Below are 22711 nucleotides of genomic sequence, written 5' to 3'. Positions count from 1 at the left end.
GAGTACTGCAGAAAAGAGCCTGGGGGGTTATAGTGGATCACAAACTAAATATGAGTCAAAAATGTAATACTGTTGCAAAAAAAGCAACCATCATTCTCAGATGTATTAGCAGGAGTGTTGTAAGCAAGACACGAGAAGTATTTCTTCCACTCTATTCAGCACTGATAAGACCTCAACTGGAGTACCATGTCCAATTCTGGGCACCACATTCCAGGAAAGACATGGACAAACTGGAGAAAGTCCAAAAGAGATCAACAAAAATTATTACAGGTCTAGAAAACCTTTGAGGAAAGATTGAAAAAAATTGGGTTTGTTTAGTCTGGAGAAGAGAAGGATGAGAGAGGACATGACAATACCCTTCAAGTATGTAAAGGTTGCTATAAAGAGGAGGGTGATACATTGTTCTTGTTATCTGCTGAGGATAGGACAAGTAGTAATGGGCTTAAATTGAAGCAATGGAGATTTAGGTTAGACATTAGGAAAAACTTCCTAACTGTAAGGTGATTAAGCACTGGAGCAAATGACCAAGGTAGGTTTTAGAATCTCCATCATTCGAGGTTTTTGAGACCAGGTTGGACAAACACCTGTCAGAGATGCTGTAGATACTTAGTCCAGGAGACTTTCCCTCCTACATTTCTATGATTCTCTAATTCTATAAACCAATGAACTGTCTTCAAAGAGAAATCTTTATAGCCATTTTTTGTACACATACACAAATATTTTAATATAATTGTATCTGAAAAGTTATTCATATTTTAGTACACTTATTATTAACTAAAAAGATAGTCTTTTAAATTTCGTAAAAATGACATATTTTACACATCCTCTATTTACAATTGTGACATACTTAAATGTTATAAAACACCCACTTTTGACCTTTAAAATATATGTATACTAGGACTCAGTATTAGATATATTATCATTTACAGCAAACTTAGGGCTTGCTGTGGAGCTAAACGTTCAATGGAAATTTCATATTCAGCCTCGCTTAATAAAGACTTCTCAATAACAAACAAACAAACAAACAAACAAAAAAAGATAGGAAATGTACAAATACAAGGTTGGACAAAAAAAATCAAGCTAGCAGTTTTAAAAAATATTATCACTGTGAAGACTCCCAATAAATTAAAACCATACCGCACAATCCATTTTCATGGTATTGTTCATGATCACTTTACATTAAAAAAAATATGTCCTCCAGAGGTATGCAAAAAGTCACAGATGTTTCAGTCAAATGTCAGGATTTGGTTTCACTGCTCTTGCAGGGCTGTGTTTGTTCTACTGAAGGTTCGTGAATAGGTTCGTTCCATTCCTTGTGGCTTTGCTGGATCCTCCTTGTGCATAATCTTTTTATTAAAATTTTTTTTAAAGAAACAGATGAAAACAAAATGAACCCACTGAGTATTTATTTCAACAATTTTTACTGTTTTCAATTATCTTATATTTTTGGTTTATTAAATAATGCATTATTTATTTTAGATGCTTGATAAAGGAAACTTGTAGTTCAAAAAATTAACTTCATTTGGAGACCCAATCCTGCAGTTATTACTCTCTCATTAAGAGGGTTTCCGGAATTAAGGCAGCAGAATCGGGCCCCTGGTTGGAATCCTCAACATTCTGTCAATCAACGTACTGCATACTTCCCTAAACCATGTTTTTTCAACAATACCGTCAAGTAATCCCAAATTGAGTAGTCACCTACAATTTATAAACTCATTAGACTTACCTCTATTTGACCACTTGTAATGTTGCATATGCACACCCCAATCCTGCGATCAGACCCTTGTAGGACCACTGTGCCCATACAGAACCCCACTGATTTGCATGGGGATGCAGGCAGTTGCAAGGATCTGCCTGATAGCAGGATCAAGGCCAGTAATAGAGCCTGCACAATTTTACTCCCCTCGGCAAGCCTCCCTTGCATTAGGAAGGGTATGTAGGGTAAGGCACATAGACAATTAGACCTAGATGCGTCAGAGAGAAACTCAACAGCAAAAAATGCTTCCCCCTGCCACATGTCACTGTCAGCTGTGATAAAGATATATACAACTGCTAGAAAAAGTTTCCTTTAGTCCCAGTAACATTTACTTTTGCCATTTATTATAATAATAGATGGAGAGCTTTTCTTCTCTCAAGGAAGACTACATGAAGAAGTGAAACATTTCCAGAAATAACATCATTATCATTGTCTCACAACATGTTGCAGTTGGCAATAGTGGATAATAGAATATAACAATGCTTTAATGATGCTCTTTGAGGATAACAACACCACCTAGTTCTTATGTGCTGCTTTTCATTCATAGATATAGAAATGCTTTACAAAGGAAGTCAATATCATTAACCCCATTTTAATGACCTGCCCAAGGTCACTTGGTGGCAAAGCTGAGAATAGGACCCAGGTCTCCTGAGTCCCAGGCCAGTGCTCAAGCCACTAGGAATCACCAGTGTTTCTTGTCTTTGCCAACACTTCTTTAGCAAGTCTGAATTTAAAACAAAGATATTGGCAGTAATTGTGCTAAAGAAGTTAGAATTTCTCCTAAACTCCTTCTTGTGACTTTATTTGTTACTTGGGAATTAGCTACCATCAGAGTTCCTGATGAATACTGATCTTGGGGACAAGAGTGACTGAAAAGAATTTTCTCTTGTCCTGGAGCTCATGAAATATGCATTCTCCAGCATATAGTGATTACTTAGGCTTAGAAAAATTTAAAGAGACAATCTGGACATAACAGTCACATTTACAAAAAAAAAAAAAAAGAAAAAAAAAGACAAACCCTTACCTCTGTTACACTGAAGATTATTACATCTGAAAGGATTGTAAAGGACAAATCCGTACGTACAATAGGAAAGCACTGCAAAAAGGGGGCCGGATTCTGAAACTCTTACACTGACTAGTACTTTCTTCTTCAAGTAGACCCATAGACCTCAGTTATTCAGGGAGTAAGATACTACTTAATGGAAATAAGGGTGGCAGAATCTGGCCCTGAGTTTGCACTCATTACACAAATGAAATCCTACATCTATGCATGCAAACGGGTGTTTGGGTCTGCAACGTGGGTTACTATGCATCCAAACCCAGACTTCAGCACACACAATTCATAAATGCAAAGACAGATTTTGTACATACTAGTGATTGTGCATTTTGCATGACTTTCCTATTGCACCTGAAAATGTGGCCCTAGAAGCCTATTTTGCTATTTATCATTTATGTTGATTGTGTTTACTTTTTCTATTTTACTCAGCATCAATAATGAAAATAGGTCAGTTTTAGCTTACATTCCTGGTTCTCATGAAGTAGCACAAAGATGTTGTGTTTGGCGTCACAAGAATGCAATGGAGTATTTAAACAGAATAGGTTTCTTAAATCTGAATGTTTTGCCTAACACCAGTTAACAGTACCTCTGCATACATGTCTGTATAATCATTGGTCCCAATTCTACCTCACATACTCCCTGGAGCCAATAAGAGCTGTGAACTTATGTCTCAAGGTAGAACTGGGCTATTATCTTTAACTATTAGAAATAAAATAAACATTTATGTAAAGATTAAACAACACAGGCAGAACAAGTACACAGAGGGCAAAAAGAGGTGTTTATTGCAATATTTTGTCCCCTTGGCAACTCAAAAGTTTTCTCCTTCCCCTTTCCTTTTGCAAAGGTACTTCTCAGGCATTTGGCAAACATTATTCCTCATTACTCCTGGCTTCTAGAGAAAGTAAGTACAGAAGGATTCTGAGATCCCTTTCCACCAATACCCCTCCCCACCCTGGAATTCCAAATCACCTTCATACACAAACACAGTGCTTCCTCTTCTGTCCGGGGTTGTGGTGAGACAGCTGCCATCCTTTTCCCCAGGACTCACACTTACTGTCTGTGCATGAGCTCCCACAGCCTGTGCCACAGACAAAACAATGCTGCTCTTACACCTGTTTTTTTTTTTTTCTGGGCAGTTCCTAAGATGTGTGTTCCTGACCCCCTCCTCCAGCCATCACTGCCATCATTGCAGAACTTGCCTTATGGCAACGATGGCAGAAAGTGATCCTTCTCCAACCATTTGGTATTAGCAGGTTACCATGCCGTATCATGGACAATGCACTTCCCCACCAAAGACTGAGGATATCACCTTCTGCTAAGCTCCATGATCCTAACAGTGCAGGAATCATTAGTGCCAAGGTTGTTCATGAACTCAGACTGCACATGTATCATGTCTCCCATCCCAACCCCTCACTGGGTTCAACAAGAGTTAGACATGACACTTAAATGGACGTAAAATGTAGGTAAAACAGAAAATCAGCAAGTGAAAGCACGTGACACCAAAGGAAAGTATAGACATAAGAAAAATAAACATACCACTTTTGTCTACAGTATTGAGGGAAATGTTAGACAGGGAAGAAGAGAAGCTGTATAAGCATGGACCATGACAGAGCTGCCAGAAAAAAAAAAAGAGAGAGAAGAGACTATGTAATGAGAGAGTCACTGTCAGTGGGTGTGCTATCAAAACAGCCTCAAATATAACAATGAGCAACACACCAGACCATAATGTCATTGTAGAGAACATGGTACCATTATGATAGTGCCTCGATGTTTCCCACTGTGAAATAAATATTTCAGCTGCAATTTAGAGTGTGTAAAATGTATGGTGATGGTGCTCTCTGCTCAGAAGTAGGGAAGCAAGAGGGCTCGAGCTGTGCAAAAAAATCATATTGCTTGGAAAGCTGGAAAAAAAATCCTGTTTTATTGCTAGATTTTCAGAAAGCAAAATATTTGGTGTTCTTTTGCCCTTAATTATATTTCTGCAACAGCAAAAAAAAAAAAAATTCTCAGAGATCTATTAACGGAACACAGCAACTAGAGTATGAAGAACTTTCCAGAGAATTGGTGTTTTGTGCCCATAAATATTCTTTTCACACTGGTGAGAATATGATACAATGGTTTCCAAAGACACTGGTCAACTGGCAGGGAGAAAAATATTGAAAGCTGCAAAAGGTCTTTCTTTTTGAAACCTGCCTGGCAGGAAAGGAAGCTGGAACAAGATGGCGGTAGGAAGACACATATTTTTTAGTTAGTTTTTTAACAGAGATTTTCAAAACACCTTGGTATTGAGGAAATTACCAACTATCTGGGCTTTTGCTCTCACAGGCTTTGGTGTTACTAAACCCCTTGGAAAAATAAAAGCCTTGTTATGTACAAGTAATTATGTACTAATCTATCAATATTTTCCTGCACTGAAAAAACGTACAGCTAAATGATATTCAGGTTCATATTTGTATTTGAAAAGTATTCACTGAATATCTTATGCAAATTTCAGTTTGTGGACTACTAGTAACTTGTTCATTTTGCCTATTCATTTTTCATTATTTGTGGTGCCTAATTTGTTCAACTAAGTCACATGTTAATTGTTTCTGATGAGTGATTGGACGATTAAAACTATTTAAACAGGAGACCCATGAGCAAAAAATGACACATTCAACACTTCTAAATTTAACACAAAACTTTTGGATGACTTTCTTGAAGAATATGATAAAATGTATGAAATGTTTGGAGTTCAACAAACATTTTCACAAATAAACTAGTGGTAATCAGAATCCTGAGATGACAAATCATAGCAAATAATGGAACAGATTCCCAGCTGGTGGAAATAAGCATATTTCCATTTACTTTAACAGAGCTACATCGATTTGCACCACATGAGAATGTGGCGCAATGACAGTGAAGCAAACTTGCCATGTTTATTTGCAAATACATTTATGAGTCACTTCTTATATTATTCAACAAGCTGTAGTTATCATTCACCTTACCCGTGAAGATATATAATATAAATTAGCTGCCATGGGGTCTAGGGGGTGTTCATTAAATATCCTTGTTAGATACCAGTAATTATGACACTGATAGTTATGTACACTGGGCAACTCTGCATACAAATGGTACTTATATGTGCAGTTAGCCACTTTTCACGTACAATTACCTGTTCATGTGTGAAAACATTCCAGGTGCAATTTAGAGCTGTTTACATACTAACATGCACCAAAGTAACTAAATTGGTTTTAATTCACCCTTTTTGTTATTTTCGTTTCAGTTTCTGTGTGGAATCTCTTATTGTAGATAAATTATTACTTGACCTAAATCAAAACAAGACACTCTTAATTTAAAGTAAAAGAGTCCACACCCAATCACTGCACCAAAATAACAAAAGGTGTGAATAAAAGGCAGTTTAGTTATGTTGGTGGATGTTAGTGAGCTTTACACATAATATAGCAGGAATTATACAGGTCAGGATTGAGTGGCATTGGTCAAACTGCACAAATAAGTTTGCACAATAATTGTTGCATTGTTCTTGGTTGCAGTCTGCATTATTAGTATTTTACTTGTGGTTAATTGTACTAACCCTGAAGTTAATTGTATTCATTCATCAGAGGAAACAAATAGCCACCTCCATCCCCACCAGCAAAAGTTAAAATAGAACATCTGACCTGTTCATTCATGACTTCAGAGAGCTCGCTGAGCATATCCTTATAATGAGACTTCATTTCTTCTTGATATTCTAACTGGTCCTCTTTAATAAGGCGTTTGTTAACTTCAAGAGCATGCCCGCATGCTTCTGCAAACTGCCTACAAGCACAAACATACACCAAAGAACATCTGTACAAAAAACTCCAGTGAAAAAATATTATGCCCCCAACTTAAAGTTATATACTAGTTGGGGCAAATTATGGCACTCAGTTATAAATCCCTAGGAGTACTCAGGCCAATGTGATTTACACAGATGTCAAGAGAAATTTTACGCAAGAACGAATTGCAAGGCGTGGCTTTATCTAGTCCTACATAAAACATTCTGTCTAATTTCATGTCATATCACTGAATGTTTCTCATCTGTTTGTACTGGCCAAACAAAGTCTAATGTTTACTTTAAAACCAGTATGTTTACCTGAAGATTTCCTTCAGAAGTTTGACTTGGTTATCAGGATATTTCTTAGCATTTGTTTCTTCAAGAAAAGCTCGGGCGTATGCCATTGGTCCTGCATTTACCTGTTGGGGGAAAAGCACCTGGATTAGGGAGCAGAACAGTACACTTTGACTGTAATTTATAATTCTCATTGTTTAAGGCTCAGGGTCAATTTCTGTGCTTACAGTGAGTGAAATGACACTGACTTCAAATGGATAGTACAGGGTGAATATGAATAGAGATTTTGTTCCGTATTCTGCATCTTGAAGACATTCTGCCTAGCATAAAGCTGCATTCAGGAAAGTGCCAAAAGCATTTCCCAACTGAAGCTAAACACATCGGTATTTATCTTCTACACATTTGTTCTGAATCAATGACTTAAGAGAAACTGTTAATCTTCCGAGGTGCCATTTTCCAAATACAAATATGGTAGGTATTTCAATTTAACAAAAATACCAAAATTAGACTGTACGTCAGATCCCTAGCAGGTGTAAACTGGAATAGGTCTATTGAAAGGAAAGGAGCTGTGCTGATTTACACCAACTGAGGATCTGGGCCCATGTGCCAGATAGATGAATATCTTAGAAAGTTTCATATGCAAACGGTGCACTGGACATTAGCTAATGTAGTCGAAAAACAAATCACACTGAATCACAAGGGCCAAATATGTTCTTCTCTCTAATCCCAGTTTTTCTACATAAGAAATCATTAAACTGACCTGTACAAGGTTCTCATTAAAAAAGTATCTGAATGCTCATTTGAGTACCAGGCTTTAGTTTAATATGGTCAGGCTGTTCAGGTTAGAAAGAGTTTAACATTTATTAGAGGAACACTAAGGGTATGTCTACACGGCAAGAAAAATACCATGGCACCAAGTCTCAGAGCCCAGGTTAATTGACTTGGGCTTGTGGGGCTCTGGCTGCCAGGCTAAAAAAACCCTCCACTCTCTCAGGGTTTCAGAGCCCGGGCTCCAGCCTGAGCCTGAACATCTACACTGCAATTTTTCGCTCTGCAGCCTGATCCCTGCAAGCCTGAGCCAGCTGACCCGGGTCAGCTGCAGCCAGGACTCTTTTATTGCAATGTCAATATACCCTAACAGACTTAATTATAGCAACACTGCCAGGCATCAATCCAACACCTATTAAAGTTGATAGGAGTCTTTCCACTGATTTCAATGGGCACTGGAACAAGACTCGAATACCCTGGAGTAAAACAGATTAAATATGCTCCACAAGTTGCAAAGACCCAAATAAAAAAGGTGGTTGGTACGTAAACATAAAACTGAGCCATTGTTACCTTGACGCTGACACTTCCTTGAAGTTTGAGTTGCAGTCTAATCATGTCCACTTCTTCCATTGTGCAAAGCTGTTTAAGTTCTGAAACCTTTCTGGACATCTCATCAATAGCTACTTCAATGGGGTTCAGTTCTGTACTTGTTTGGCTTATGACTTGAATACGCTTCTTCACGTATGGAAAGAAATGACTGGCTGCTCAAAAACAAATGTAAAACAGTCAAAGAGATTCCGCTCCCAGAAGCTGGTAATTTTGGAAGCAATGCTAGTGGGTTCACAGTTTAGACTGCACTCATTTTTTCCATTTTATAAACACCTTTGTGGTCCAGGAAAATTAATACATGTACAGGATTGGCTCAGCAGGTCTAAACAGACATTTTGATGCAGTCATTTCTGGTTCCATTTTGATCTAGCACTATTTGTCTCATATATTTGTCAGACCCTGACAGCACATGACTCTCAAAACTCACAGATTTTAAAATTCACACCTTTCTTATTCTGTGTTAGGGCCCTGATTCATAAGCCTGTGTTTAACTTTAGGCACTTCAGCAGTTCCCTAAAATCAAAAAGACTACTCACATAATGAAAGACAGGCATGAACTTAAACCCTTTGCTTAGCTGAGGCTTAGATCTCCTAAATTTGCTAATTGTAACAAATCAATCATGAAACAGTAATTATCCGACATGACTGTTGTCATATTCACAAAGAGAAGCAGACAGGGAGGACATGCCTCATCAAAAGCAAGAGCTGGGAAGGAAATCATCCTGTGAGAATTTTTGAATTTCAAATTTTTTTCGTGTCCCAAATTCGGATGAAAAGTCAAAATCTCAAACATTTTCATGAATCGAAAATCTGAAAAAAAATATTTGGTTAATTGAAAATTAAAAAAAGATAAATTTCAAAATGTTTTCTTTGGATTTTGACCGTTTTAAATCTTTTTTATGAACTATACGTTAACTTACATTTTGAAACAAAAAAATTCAACATGAAAAAGAGAACTTTTTCATTTTGAAAATATCATAACAGGATAATTTGACAATTTCAAAACTTTTTTTTCCCCAAAACCTTTTCCAAAATGGGAAATTCTTGAAAACCAGCCCCTTTCCAGGAACAGTTTAGATAATTTCTAACCAGCTCTATCCAACGTACTTCCTTACAGCTCAGCCAGCAAAGTGACTCAGCGAGTTTGTCTCCTGGACCTTGGGAAGTTTGGCAGAAAAATTTGCCTGTCCTAAGGCTCCTTTCTGGTTCTTCTGCATACGTTAGGAAGCCTCCTCAGCCCCATGTAACCCAATGGTGAGCATCAGTTACCGATCAGTTGGAACCCTGGACAAGGCCCAATGTACGTGATGGCTGCCATCTTGGCCCACACACTGGAGGTTGAACGACGGACCTCCAGAGCTAAAAGCATGAGCTGCTACCGCTGGAGCTAAAGAGCCACGGCTCTGTAGGTGGGGCTGCAAAAGACTCATATCCTTTGTAGACTGGGCACCTGTAATACACACTGACCAGTGGCAAAGAGTCCTGTGGCACCTTATAGACTAACAGAGGTATTGGAGCATGAGCTTTCGTGGGTGAATACCCGCTTCATCAGATGCACGCAGTGGGAATTTCCAGAGGCAGGTATAACCTGACCAGTGGGTTACACTTGCTCTGAGTGTCCAGTGTTCTTTCCCCAATGCACATCAGTTGCTGCCTCAACCCCCACAGCTGCTCCTCTTTCCAGTGTTACATCCAGTTCTCTTGTAAACAATAAATGCTTCATTTTTATGTGTATAATTTCTATAAATGTAAAAACTTCTAAAATGTATCCATTTTATCCATGTAAAATCTAATGTATTGAGGCAGTGGGATGAGACAGTGGATGGGAGGGTGGATGTGGGGCGAGCAATGGACAAGTGGTAGTGAAGCTGGAGAGAGACGTAAGGTTCCAGCCCAGTACATAAAGCAAAGGATGGAGGCTGAGTGCATGCTTTGGAGCAGATCTGGCCAGGCAGCAGGGCTAAGGAAATTGGGGAGCTGATCAAACAACCCTATCTACTGATTAAAAGTTTACACACCAGTAGGCTAATACCCTAACACCGTAATACACGCACTTTCAGTTCAACAGTACTATTCCCTCCCCACCCCAAAGTCAACATCAAAGAACTTAGTACTGCTCAGATACTAAACAACAGCCATTGTTCTCTGTGCTTCATCCCCTCACCCTTGTAGCTGTATCATAAAAGAGATGCCTCCAGATACCAGGTATTTTTCAACCTTGACTCCACAAAACATTTAGGTGACTAAGTCTGTGCTGCAGGCAGCTTTTCCCATTTGGCCCTTTGGGGAGATTATATATCCTGAAGTCAGATGGGCTCTAAATTTTCTGTCATTTTGAAGTCTTTCCGTGAATGTCAGCCTCTGTATTAATTTCTACTTGTGAGAACAAAGCTCATCAAGTGCATTTCAGACAGTTTCTTGTACACTCATCCAAAATTTCAGATATGTCAAGTTTTAGCAGTAATTTCGTGGATGTTTATCACTTTTCTTTAAGATGAGATTTCAATCATGACAAAAAGCTGAACATTTTCTGTTCAGCACCACAGTTTAATCTGATTCAATGGAAACTGGTGCCTGCAATACTTCTTGCAAAAGGGTACCTTCCTGTCTTAGAACACAGGGATTTCTGGGCATATCTCTCACTGACAAGACATAAGATATATGGGGTTATGCTTTTTATATAGTTATTATATATTATATAGTAGCCTTCTGTAAACCTGGTATCATGTTTTAATTTTTAACAAATACTCATATCTGAAGTGGTTTATTTTTCCAAACAGGTAAATCTTGCAAGGTCCACTCTGGTTTATCTTTAGTCTATGCAAGCTAAGAAGAATAAAGAATGAGGATTCTGATTTCACTAAACTGGTATAAATCAGGAGTAACTTTACTGAGAAAGTGGGGTGAGTGAGAGGAGAGTAACAAGGAAGAATAATGTCAGCTGATTATTCTACAAACAGATCATTTTTCTTCTGTTATTTAATTGTCTGCAAAATCGTATAATGTGTGCAATTTGGGCATATTAAAGACTATGCACAGAAATACGGACACAGTCAAATGATTATTGCTCACTTGACACAAAACTGTCGGCAAACAACAGATTGTGGACCATATTATGCTCACTGATTTTTGAGCAGCATTGCCTTTGAAATCATATGCAATTTTTTTCTTATAGTCAGAACTCTTAACAGAAAAAAGGCAGCAACATACTTGTCAGGATTGTGCGTCTCTTGCATTGCTCTTCTACCCCTCCGTGTTTTTTTCCTGACAGCGTGAAAGGCGTTTCAAATACAAAATGGTTGATGTTGTGATGCATTTCAAAGTCGGTCTTCCTGTCATCAGCCTCCTTCTCGTCAAAGAAAGGCGTGACATATGTGACCTGGATATAGGCGTATTTTGGATCCAACTCTTTGGGGTTGACCTGTGTTAACATTGTTACACATGATGAAACAATGTATCTGATACTTAGTATTACTATTAATACAATCTCTGAGTGTTGTTTACAGGCTTGCTGTTTTTACCCACTGTGGTTTTATTGATATTTGTGTAAACACAGTTCATGATTTTTAAAGGTAATGTTGGACACATACATTAACATTTAGATCACTGACTGTGGGGCATGTTTTTCAGTTGAAGTCAATGGGAGTTTTGAGTACAGTTCAATGGCAACGTTGGATCTGGGTTGAATGAATTAGAAAGAAAATAGCCAATTTCTGCCTTGCAATGGTAATACATATTTGTGATGTACATTGTGATCACATTTGTGATTACAATGTAGTCCCTAGGCCCTGCTAGAAGGCATGGCTCATTTTTGTTATAAAACTCGTGCATACTAGTTCCGTACTTTGCTCATATCCATTAGAAACACCTTCTTGGAAACATTTATGGTATCACAACAGTGTTAAATCTTTGGCTCCCAGAACAGCCTTACAGCGAGAATGCCAGTGTGGTGTAGAGTAAAGTGTGGTTATGTGATCTTATACTTCAGTGGGAAAACTAGCTTTTTATTTAGTATATGGGTGTTGAATATAAAATAATAGGGCTAAATACTGACCCATGGCACTCACCCATGCAGGGAAGAAGGGGGCATGTGACTCATTACTCCCCTCAATGGACTGCCTACATCATGAGTCATAGTTGGGATATGTCTACATTGCAGCTGGGAGCAAGCCACCCAGACCCGGTAGACAAACCCATGTTAGTGGGGCTTGAGCTGCAGCGCTAAAAACAGCAGTGTGGATGTGGTGGTTTGGGCTGGAGCTCAGGCTTTGAAGCCACCAGTTTCAGGTGGGATTGTACTCAGCTGCTGCCAGCCATGCTACTGCAGCTACACTGCTATTTGTACTCCTGCTAGCTTGATGAGAGCTAGAATGAGTATATGTACCCAAGGAGGGACGGGGGACAAGTCACACCCCAGCTCACAGTGTAAGTATAGTCTTAGAGTAGGAGAGCCACCCACATGGGGTTTTATTCCTACCTTTGCCCCCCAACCCCGGATCTGAGAAGGTTGGGATGGGAAGGGGGTGGAGCTCTTACTATCCCCCTAATGTACCAGCAAGTACAGTGGAACCATTGCAGAAGGTAGACTAAGCAGTGCCAGGTAAAAGGCTTCCACTGCTTAATATACCCCTGGATTAAGAGGGAACCAGGACCAGACTGTAACTCTGCTCCTGCATCACTGCCACTAAGTGCTGCCTCTTACTCAGGGCTTGTGGTAACTCCACAATCCAGCCCATAATATTTTGAATGAAAGGAACAGGTTTTTCACCAATTACCAAACCAATTCACAGAAGTGCAGCATGTGTTTTTGAAAGAACATGCATCTAAGGGCAGCATTTCTCCCATACCTTGTTGGAATCTTGTATCATCTTCACATTGTCTGCTCCAAACTTATCTGCATAAAGTTTTAGCAGTCTCTGCGAGATCTCAGACAGCCCTGTTAACTTGGGTTCTTTATAGATATATTCTTTACCTTCCTCTTCTTCAAAAAACCCCTGTTCAAAAACAAACAGAAAAGATCACTCAGTGTAACAGATCTGGCAAACTAAGTGTAAACAGAAAATAACACATACATGTTTACTGTGACATAAGGTTTAATGTATCCAATTGTTTAGATATTGGAGTCATTGATTGGTTTTTCTGAGTGCTACAGCATGTGGTTGATGAAGGAACCTAACACATTACACAAATTTCGACATTAGACAGAACATACGTCTAAATTTTAATCAGCTGGACAAGACAACTATTGTGAAATACAATGTAAACAACATTGGATATCAGAGGATTTGTGTATAATGCATGCTTTTATTTGCCTATGTGGAGAGACTGCCATCTAGTGGTACATTCTAGTTATAAATTACAGATGACCAAATTAGTAATGGCTCATGGATTTACATGAAATACTGTTCTCTCTTCACACAACAAATCTTTCAAGCAATAAGAGCATAAAATTCATTGGGTGTAAAACTATCTTGTTAGGATGCCATGCACAACAACTGTGTGGGAACAACAAATGAACTGATCTGTATCTTAGTTCATTTAAATAGAGTATTCTGCTGTAATCTTGAAAAAACCAATAATACATTGTGATATCTTCTAAGACAATGTAACATCTTATTTACACTGGAAAAGATAAAATTGCACAGACTGTTGACTTTTACAAAAAGACTGCTGCACAGTCTTTGCAAAGCCATGTACTTACAACATTGGACGTAGCTGGCAGTGTATTAATAAAAGGTCTGTTGAAGAACAAAACAAGAACCTGCCAGTTTCCGTAAGAAATGTTGACCTCAGAAAATTAATATATAAAATACACCATATGCAAATAAAACATACATAACTGGCGTATACTGACAGTTTAGGATAAAATCTTTCCTGGCTGAATGAAACAGGTCACATGTACCACACCCATTAACAATAATTGGACTTTACCACTGACAATGATCTTATACTTCAGTGGGAAAACCAGCTTTTTATTTAGTATCCGAGTGTAAAATGTAAAATACAAATAGGGCTAAATCCTGACCTGTGGTGCTCACCCTTGCAAGGAGCCGGGGGCATAAGCTGGATGGGTTGCATACTCTGTTGCTGGACTTTTGGCAATGCAAATATTGCAGCATATACCCAAACAATGCCCCCTTGCTTGTCAATGGAAAATAACTCATTTAGCTTGGATGTCAGAGGAGATCGTCAGTAAAGGTCAGCAGCTACAATACAGGCAGCAAGTCAGAATGATAAGGGTAAAAAGGACAGTAAAAGACATACAAATAAAACCCTTTAGCCCTAACATATTGTGGGAAAGATGCCTGAAGTTGTAATATTCCTTAGTAAGCATCAGAGGAAAAGTCCCATCTGTAAGACCTACTGGAAGGCAGAAGAGCGCAAATACAGTCTGGGACTTTCAAAGACGCCTATGGGAGTAAGGCACTGAACTCCCACTGAAAGTTACTGGGAGTTGGGGGGGGTCTAATTCCTACGGGTGGAACCTTGGAAAGCCCCAGCGAAAAAGTAGTATTTTTACACCTGATCGCATTTCAACCTTGGCGCCAGGAGAAAAAAACAGAGAAAAAAAGATTAATTGTTAATTATCTGCAGGGCCTATCATTACAAAATGACATAAGACAGTTACAGCTTTGTAAAAATAAATTAACTAAAAATGCTAATGTTCTTTTAGATCATGTGAAAGAGAAAAAGGAAATGATCTTTATTTCAGCAGAGCTGAAGAGAAAGAAGGATCTGGCCATAACTCATCTTCCCAATTTCTCCAGCAAAGTGGGCCCGCAGTACCTCTAATGAAGGGAGGCACTATTTCCGTATGCTACACTATAACGTAGATATCACTGTGCAGCATCATTAATTATAGAATGCCTCTGAGATAGAATAAAAAGAAAATGTTGTGATCCCCTTATGGAAACTAGTTCTGATGCATCAGGTAGTTGTGTGCTATACAGGAAGTCAGACTAAGATGATCCTAATGGTACCTACCAGCCTTAAAATCTATGAATCTGGGAATAGGAAATAAAACTTTGTTGTTAAAAGAAAATATGGTACCTGCCACTATGGCTTACAAAAGCTGACTTATACCATGCACATTTCTTAGGGGCACAGACAGCAACTAGATTCATGATAATTTTAATCACCCTCTTCTACACAGAAAACACAGAAAGAAATTTCCCTCTTCTTTCACATCATTTAGTAAAAATTAACCCAACACTTTCTCACATTCTTTGCCTATTTTGTCTCCTTTTCACTGTAAAATGTTCCAGAGGAGTGATTTTTAATTTTATTTTTTTTTAAGATTAGAAAGTGCCCAGCACATTGTGGGTATTGCTGAAAACAAATGAAGAAGGAGAATTGTAATAGTAACCTATTTAACCTTATTATTAACCTATTATTATTATCATTGAAATCACATCATAGGCATGCAAGGCAGTTTCCAGACAAATGAAGGACAAAACCATGCCTGAGGAGCTTACATCCTGTAAACTCTTACTCAGGTGATTGATTTTGATGGGACATAAGTTGCTTTCTGATCTCACCCCCACTGAAGTCAATGGAAAATTACTTTGGGTGAAAATACATGAAAACTCCATTAATTCTATCCAACCCCAATAAAAAGCTAATCTAGATTGTTCTGACTGAAAACCATCTGCTTTATGTAACCACTGAATTAAAAAAAGATATTTTTGAAATTAATCCTGCTCTGAGCTGAGGTAGCATATCCTCTTAGTCACTGGCACTTTATACATTTTTGCTAGCTAAAGCACAGCGTTTACATGTAAGTGTCAGATTGCCGTGCTGATGCAATACAGCACTTTGAGATGATACTTGTGCTAATCATTTCAGTAAAAAAAGATAACTGACAGATTTCTTCTACTCTTTAATGCGAGAAATATTATTTAAAAGCGTGGTCTCTAACAAAACTTCAAATGAGAAGCAGGAATTCTCTGGAAGCCATATAATAATCCTGTCTGCCATATGCCACAAATCTGGCAAAGACCATTAAGAGTCAGATTAAAAAAATGTATAGGAATCAAATATCCTCCAGTTTAGGGATTTTAAAATATTAAGTAGCTGAGGTCACATTATTAATGTATAGCAACATCTTGTTTTCATATTGCCTGCTACTGATTTATAAGGACAGTGTGATGAACTGCATGTAATGGTGGAAATGAACTCTCAAACACTGGTTATTGGTTTCCAGTAAACTTTCATTCATTTAGGCCCAGGCTGTGACTGACGTTGAATGGCTATCCAGTGTGGGGACAACTGAAGGAGCTTCTCTTTCCTCATGCAAAGAAGAGTCTCTGTCATAGCTCCTAAGCTCAAGGAAGTAAAAGGACCTCCCCTTTTGTGCATTCCTGGTGCAGCATATCACCTCAAAGGAGTTGGGCTATGGTGAAGCATGGCCTTATGTTACCTCCTTTCTGCACTGGCTTGTGGGGCAGGTCAGGTGCACCTGAGGGAGCAGGCTGCATCTCTAATTTATGTTGCCTGAAATGGCCCCCATGGGCCATTGCACCAGGCAGGATTGATGGAGCACAGGGCACTCTGGCCAGGTCCCTTTGCCCCAATATGACCATTAACTTGGCAAAGGGAAATGTCTGATCCTACCAGATGCTGAGTATCTCCTACAAGGTCTCAACTCCCACAGACCTCAAGGATGCTGAGCACCTTGCTAAACTGGTCTAAGAACATCTTTAAGACACAAAGCCTTCAAAGCTTCAAAGGAGAAGGGTACATTTCCCATTCAAATACTTCCTGCTCTGCCACAGATTTGTTTGTGACCTTGGGCAAGACTGCTCTGCCTCTGTTTCTCCTCCTACTCTTCGTCTGTCTTGTCTATTTAGATTATAAGCTCTTTGGGGCACAGATTCACTATGTATTTGTACAGAGCCTAGCACAATGGGGCTCCCAATCTGGTTGGTGCCTATAGGCCAGGAGTGGGCAAACTTTTTGGCCCAAGGGCCACATCATGGTGCGAAACTATATGGAGGGCCAGGTAGGGAAGGCTGTGCCCCCAAACAGTCTGGGCCCTGCCCGCTATTCGCCCCATCCCACTTCCCACCTCCTGACTACCCCCTCAGAACCCCGGACCCATCCAACCCCCCCTGATCCTTGTTCCCTGACTGCCCCAGACCGCCCTCCCCGGGATCCCACCCCCTATCCAACCCCCCTGCTCCCTGACTGCCCCCCCAACCCCTATCTACACCCCCGCCCCCTGACAGACCTCCCGGGACTCCCACGCCCTGACTGCCCCAGAACCTCCACCCCATCCAACCACCCCTGCTCCTTGTCCCCTGTCTGCCCCCCCCGAACCCCCTGCTCCTAACTGCCCCTGCTCCCTGTCCCCTGACTGCCCCCCGGCACCCCCTACCCAACCCCCTCACCACAGCACACGTGCACCGCCACCTCCTTACCATGCCACTCAGAGCGGCAGGAGCTCACAGCCCTGCTGCCCACGTGGTGGCGTAGCTGCGGGGGAGGGGAGGCTGCAGGGGAGGGGCCAGGAGCTCAGGGGTTGGGCAGGACGGTCCCACAGGCCAGATGTGGCCTGCGGGCCATAGTTTGCCCACCTCTGCTATAGGCACTACTGCAGTACAAATAAACAGTCATAATAGTCAGCATTAAATACTGAAGTGCTGGACAAATCCAGTATTTTAGCACAAAATACCAGCCTGTAATTTTGAGATTCTGAGTGAGGCTGTGCCTTTGGGTGATAAAGACTGTTCCACTCACTACTCCCAGACCACTTAACAATGCATTCTAGTGCAGGAGCATGGGCCCATCGCTTCTATGGGTGCATGGGGGGAGCACTGCCTGTGGCTTCCTGATTTTTCCTGGCCCTTTCATGGGCCCCATAAAGTTCTTCACACCCTCCCATCCTGTTCACACATGTTAGGGCCAGAGACAATCTGGGCCTCACCTTCTTTAAGTGGTATATATTTTTTATTACATTCTGAGATCTAAACACCATAATTCTGCCCCTATTTAAAGGAATGAAATGGAATGGACATACTGTAGTTTAAGATGGAGTTAGTGTACAACAAAGGGACACACAGCAAGTTTGGGATGGCTGTGTGAAATGAACTGCTGAACTGCAACAGCCCACTGGCAAATGTTTATGGAGAGGTTTCTGGTAAATAATTCTGGCAAGCGTAATGACTTGTTGAGCCAGCTGTATGGGTAAAGCATCTATCTGATGTGTTTGTAATGAGCCCATCACCATGTTATCTAGATGCCACACACATATGCAACTTAAAAAGCTTTTGAAAGAGTCACATTTTCCCTCCCCCCTTTGACATCACCACTTTCTGTGGTACATGAGGTTGCTGGTCTCACCTGTTTCCTAGGGAAGATCCTGACAGTGCCTAGCATATTGTGGGTCATTTTTATTGTAAGATAGTTTGGATTACACCCCTAAAGTGGCAGGGCCCAAGCTCATCCTGATCTTCATACATAAGGGGTTCAACAGTTGCCCTGGCACTGTGAATCTTGGCATTCAGCTCCCAACAGTTATACCTTGAACACCATCAAATTTAGTTTCCAAACTGATCAGTCTCTGAAAGTGAGTCTCAGGGAAGAGTAAACCCCAGTCCAGTGAGGCTTCGAAGAGTAGCACCAAGACCCTGAAGTTTTTATTCTGGCTGGGAAGTCAGTTAAGGACACGAAGCAACAGAATGATGTCTGTAGAGCGGGTTGGCTGCTGCTTGCTGGAATGGCATGACCTTCTGTGTGGCCTTTATGGTCAGTTCCAGGCAGAATGTACCGCAGTAGTATAGCCTGAAGGTGATGAAGGCATGGGTTTGTCATTGCTGGGTTCAGATCAGATAGAAAAGGGCACAGTATCCTAACCAGCCAAAGATGGAGACAATATTTCAGGCATTCACGGCTTTTTTGGGTGTGAAGAACTAGCAACAAATACAACAGGACACTGAGGCCTTGACCTTGATAATTGATCAATATGACTTTGACAATTGGTAAGAGAATTCAGAGCTGTTCTTATGGTCTTGAATTTCTTTTTTTCTCCTACCAGCAACACATAAGATCTGTCCATACTGAGTCTGAGCTAGCTACAATTCATCCAGGCACTTATCTTGCACAGGTGCTCAGATATCTGAATCATGGCACTGTCTGGAAATGAGACATTGAGCTGGGTCTCATTAGCACATTGCTGGTGCAGAAGGCCATAGTGTCTCACCACCTCACCAGTTCTGAATGCCGTTGGCAGAACTCATAGTGCTTTTGGGAAGAAAGAGCAGCCCCCATTTGTGACCCGTTGGGATCTATTCAACCAAAGTCAAGCTGAACCAGCTTAATGAAACTTTGCTCACCAGTCCTATATCTTACTGGGGAGCCAACAGCCCCCCTTGGAATAAACTGCTTCTATGCTCTAGTCGATGCAGAAGCCTGATAATGTGTAAATGTGTCTTGCAGTGTGCATTGTTGAAAGTAGAGAAATTCCTAGCTGCATTGGGAAAGACGAATTAATCTGAATTCATTTTGTAATCTAACTACCAGCTCAGTGAAGATAACATAGGTCACTGAAATGCAGAAGGGAAGCCAAGTTTTTATTGGCTTTATCAGAAATCTCAGGTTTTAATAAATAGGCACAAATATTGGGGTATCTCATTGCTCAGTCACAGTTGTGCTGTGCTGAAGTAGTAGCAAGTACTATGCAGCTGTGACTAAATGAAAAGACTTAAAGGGTCATTGAGTGGGCTTCCTTAACTGTATCAGCTAAATCAGAATGTGCAGTTCTGCATTGTTAAAACCTGCATTATTCCAAGGCAAGTAGGGACCTAACCTTTCCAATGCTGATTTGCACATGCAGGTACAGGTATTGGGCGCAAATTTTAGCTGGCCCTTGCACAGGTGCACAAAAAGTATGGGCTTACAAGAACTTCCAAGGGGCTGGTGAGATCCCATTGTGGAGCTCCTGTGGGTGTTAGCTGCCTAAAAGGGAGCACTGATCATGATCACCACCCCAGCCAACTGGGCTGCAGAGTTTCACCCCTTCTAAGGATGGCAGAGCTGTTGGTTCACATGTGCACTACAATTTCTCCTGAGGGCTCTAGCAGCAATGGAATCCATCCGCAGAGACCTCCAACACACCTGGTAGAATCTTGGCCCTTGCAGGTGGAACTGTGGATTTTCAGATGCCAGTGCAGATTTTTCTCCTATAGAATGGCTGCGCTTGAGAACTCGGGGGGCGCATTTAAGAGGTCTGCACCACGGAGAAGCCAGAGCTCCCATGTAAAGTTATTGTAGATTTGATTATAATCTTGACACCCAGAGGCAATCAGAATTGTGCCCATTTTTTATGGCTGGCGAATCTGTCAGATACACTGGAAAATACTATAAAGTGATTTTTGTCCATTGTTCAGACAGGGTTAAAATAGTGCAATTTTAAAATTTCACTGTGAACCTCTGAAATCCTCACTTGGGGTCAAGACAGAATGCACACACCAAGGAGCTGCACTGTTCTAAGAGTATTTTATCCAATCTGCCCTCTATGGGTAGTTTTTGTTGCAGGGGAGAAATACAAATGTGGCACGTCATGCTCCTGCTACTCAGAGGATAAGTAAGTATTTTGCATTATGATGTTTCTGCCACTTTTGAATAGGTATTTAATTTTTAAATGCTGATTTTCACTCTATTGTATCGCAGTTATATTATACTGAAGAGAGCAATTTTCATTAATTTACATCAATTTAAACGTCTGTAGTTTTATTGAAAAGTTACTTTTTCACTATATTTTTGTTAGAACTTTTTGCTTATATGGCTAAATACCTATGATATTGTCGTCCAGCATTTTAAAACCTCAGGCTAGGCACCCAAATCCATATGGAGGTGCTTAAATAAAAGTCCTTGATTTTCAGAAATGCTGAACATGCCACAACTTCCACCGTGAATACAACAGTGAAGTCAATAGTAGCTGCCGATGCTCAGCACTTCTGAAAAATAACAGATGCCTAAATAAGGATTTGGGTGTCTAATTTTGTAAAGTTTGGACTTGGTATCACTTAGATGTAAAGGGTACTTAGTCTGCCTGCCGGACTAAAGTAGGAAAAAGAATGTGTCTATACAGTTTTAAATTAATTTAAGGAAGATCAAAATAACCTTTCATTATTGAGGTTTTCAAATACTCTTGGCAATGAATGGATGAAAAAGTCTAAGGTGTATAATGAAAATGGACGTTATTGGCATGTGGGGCAAAGGAGTTTAGAGAATTACAAAAATGATACTTTTCGGAGGGAAAAGTATGCAGGCAAAAGCCACAAATGGAAATGGATTGATTTTTTCCCTTTCAGATCAGGCCTTATTTCTAAGGTTGTCATGTTCGGTTGGTAATATGGTGCTAAGAATATTTGTTTGCAACCAAGGGATGTTCTTTGACCGACTAAGTGCACTTCAGATTTCCGCTGGTAAATGCTATTACCCATCATTGTTCTTTTAAAGCACTTACCTTTAATTTCACATTACACTCCTATCTTTTGTCACTGGGGCTTTGTTAGGAACAATCGAGGCCAACTTCGCCTCCCACAACATGAAAGCTCTTTACTTCTTAGTGAAACTAAAAATTCCATGAATGTATTTTAAAGCCATGTGTTTGTTCACAGCTTAAATTAAGCATGCTCCAGCGTATAAACCAAGCGGCATTTGTTTGCAAAACAATCATATTCTTTATATCACTAAGGCTGTTTAAATGAAGTTGCCCTTGTTTCACTGGCTGCAGAAAAGCTTTTGCATTGTAATGGAGATTTTAATCCTGTTTGTTTGAGCGCAGCTCAGCTACTCATGCAGGACTAGTTTTAAACTTAAGGCTCATCCTTTACTGAAGACTGGCATGCAGTTGCACTGCCCCAGGAATTGCCTTGGGAAGAAACTGTGACTTCAGAGTCACAATGGCTCCCCTGCTTCCCTCTTTCTTAGAAAGGTGGGGGAAAGTAAGTCACGGAAGTCCTTTATAGGCTGCACTTTGCTTTTCCCCCTTGCACCTGAAGAGTCCAGTTCCGCTGACCAGCAAACAGGGACCAATTCTTGGTCCCTTCCTTCTACTCCTTCCTCTCCCCGACTCACAGAGGGGATCGTTAGGTGTACAGCGCCACTGTTCCAGCTATAATTGGAGTAGGTCCTGTGTAGCTGAGCAGAGAGTTAGGAGTCATACTCCATTGAGTAGGTTTCAGAGTAGCAGCCGTGTTAGTCTGTATTCGCAAAAAGAAAAGGAGTATTTGTGGCACCTTAGAGACTAACCAATTTATTTGAGCATAAGCTTTCGTGAGCTACAGCTCACTTCATCGGATGCATAAAGTGGAAAATGCAGTGAGGATGTTTTATACACACAGACCATGAAAAACTGGGTGTTTATCACTTCAAAAGGTTTTCTCTCCCCTCACCCCACTCTCCTGCTGGTAATAGCTTATCTAAGATA

General features: G+C 40.3%; 1 protein-coding gene across 2 annotated transcripts in view; it reads right to left on the bottom strand.

Annotated features, from left to right (window-relative positions):
* Positions 1–769: 769 nt before the first annotated feature.
* DOCK10 (dedicator of cytokinesis 10) overlaps positions 770–22711 on the bottom strand; it is a 191742-nt gene continuing 169800 nt past the window's right edge. Inside the window, exons 51-57 of one of the 2 annotated variants that reach the window (XM_084638464.1) lie at positions 13125–13271; positions 11488–11698; positions 8239–8429; positions 6925–7025; positions 6470–6608; positions 4350–4425; positions 770–1346 (exon numbers count right to left, since the gene is read on the bottom strand). In XM_084638464.1, coding sequence (XP_084494590.1) covers positions 1279–1346; positions 4350–4425; positions 6470–6608; positions 6925–7025; positions 8239–8429; positions 11488–11698; positions 13125–13271 — 933 coding nt within the window. In that variant the 3' untranslated portion in view covers positions 770–1278. The remainder of the gene's footprint in view (positions 1347–4349; positions 4426–6469; positions 6609–6924; positions 7026–8238; positions 8430–11487; positions 11699–13124; positions 13272–22711) is intronic. The other variant, XM_084638465.1, reaches the window with a different exon arrangement.

The sequence above is a fragment of the Lepidochelys olivacea genome, assembly GCF_965140295.1.
Source record: "Lepidochelys olivacea isolate rLepOli2 genome assembly, chromosome: 9".
NCBI classification, from domain to species: domain Eukaryota; kingdom Metazoa; phylum Chordata; order Testudines; family Cheloniidae; genus Lepidochelys; species Lepidochelys olivacea.
This window is presented reverse-complemented; position numbering and strand designations above follow the sequence as displayed.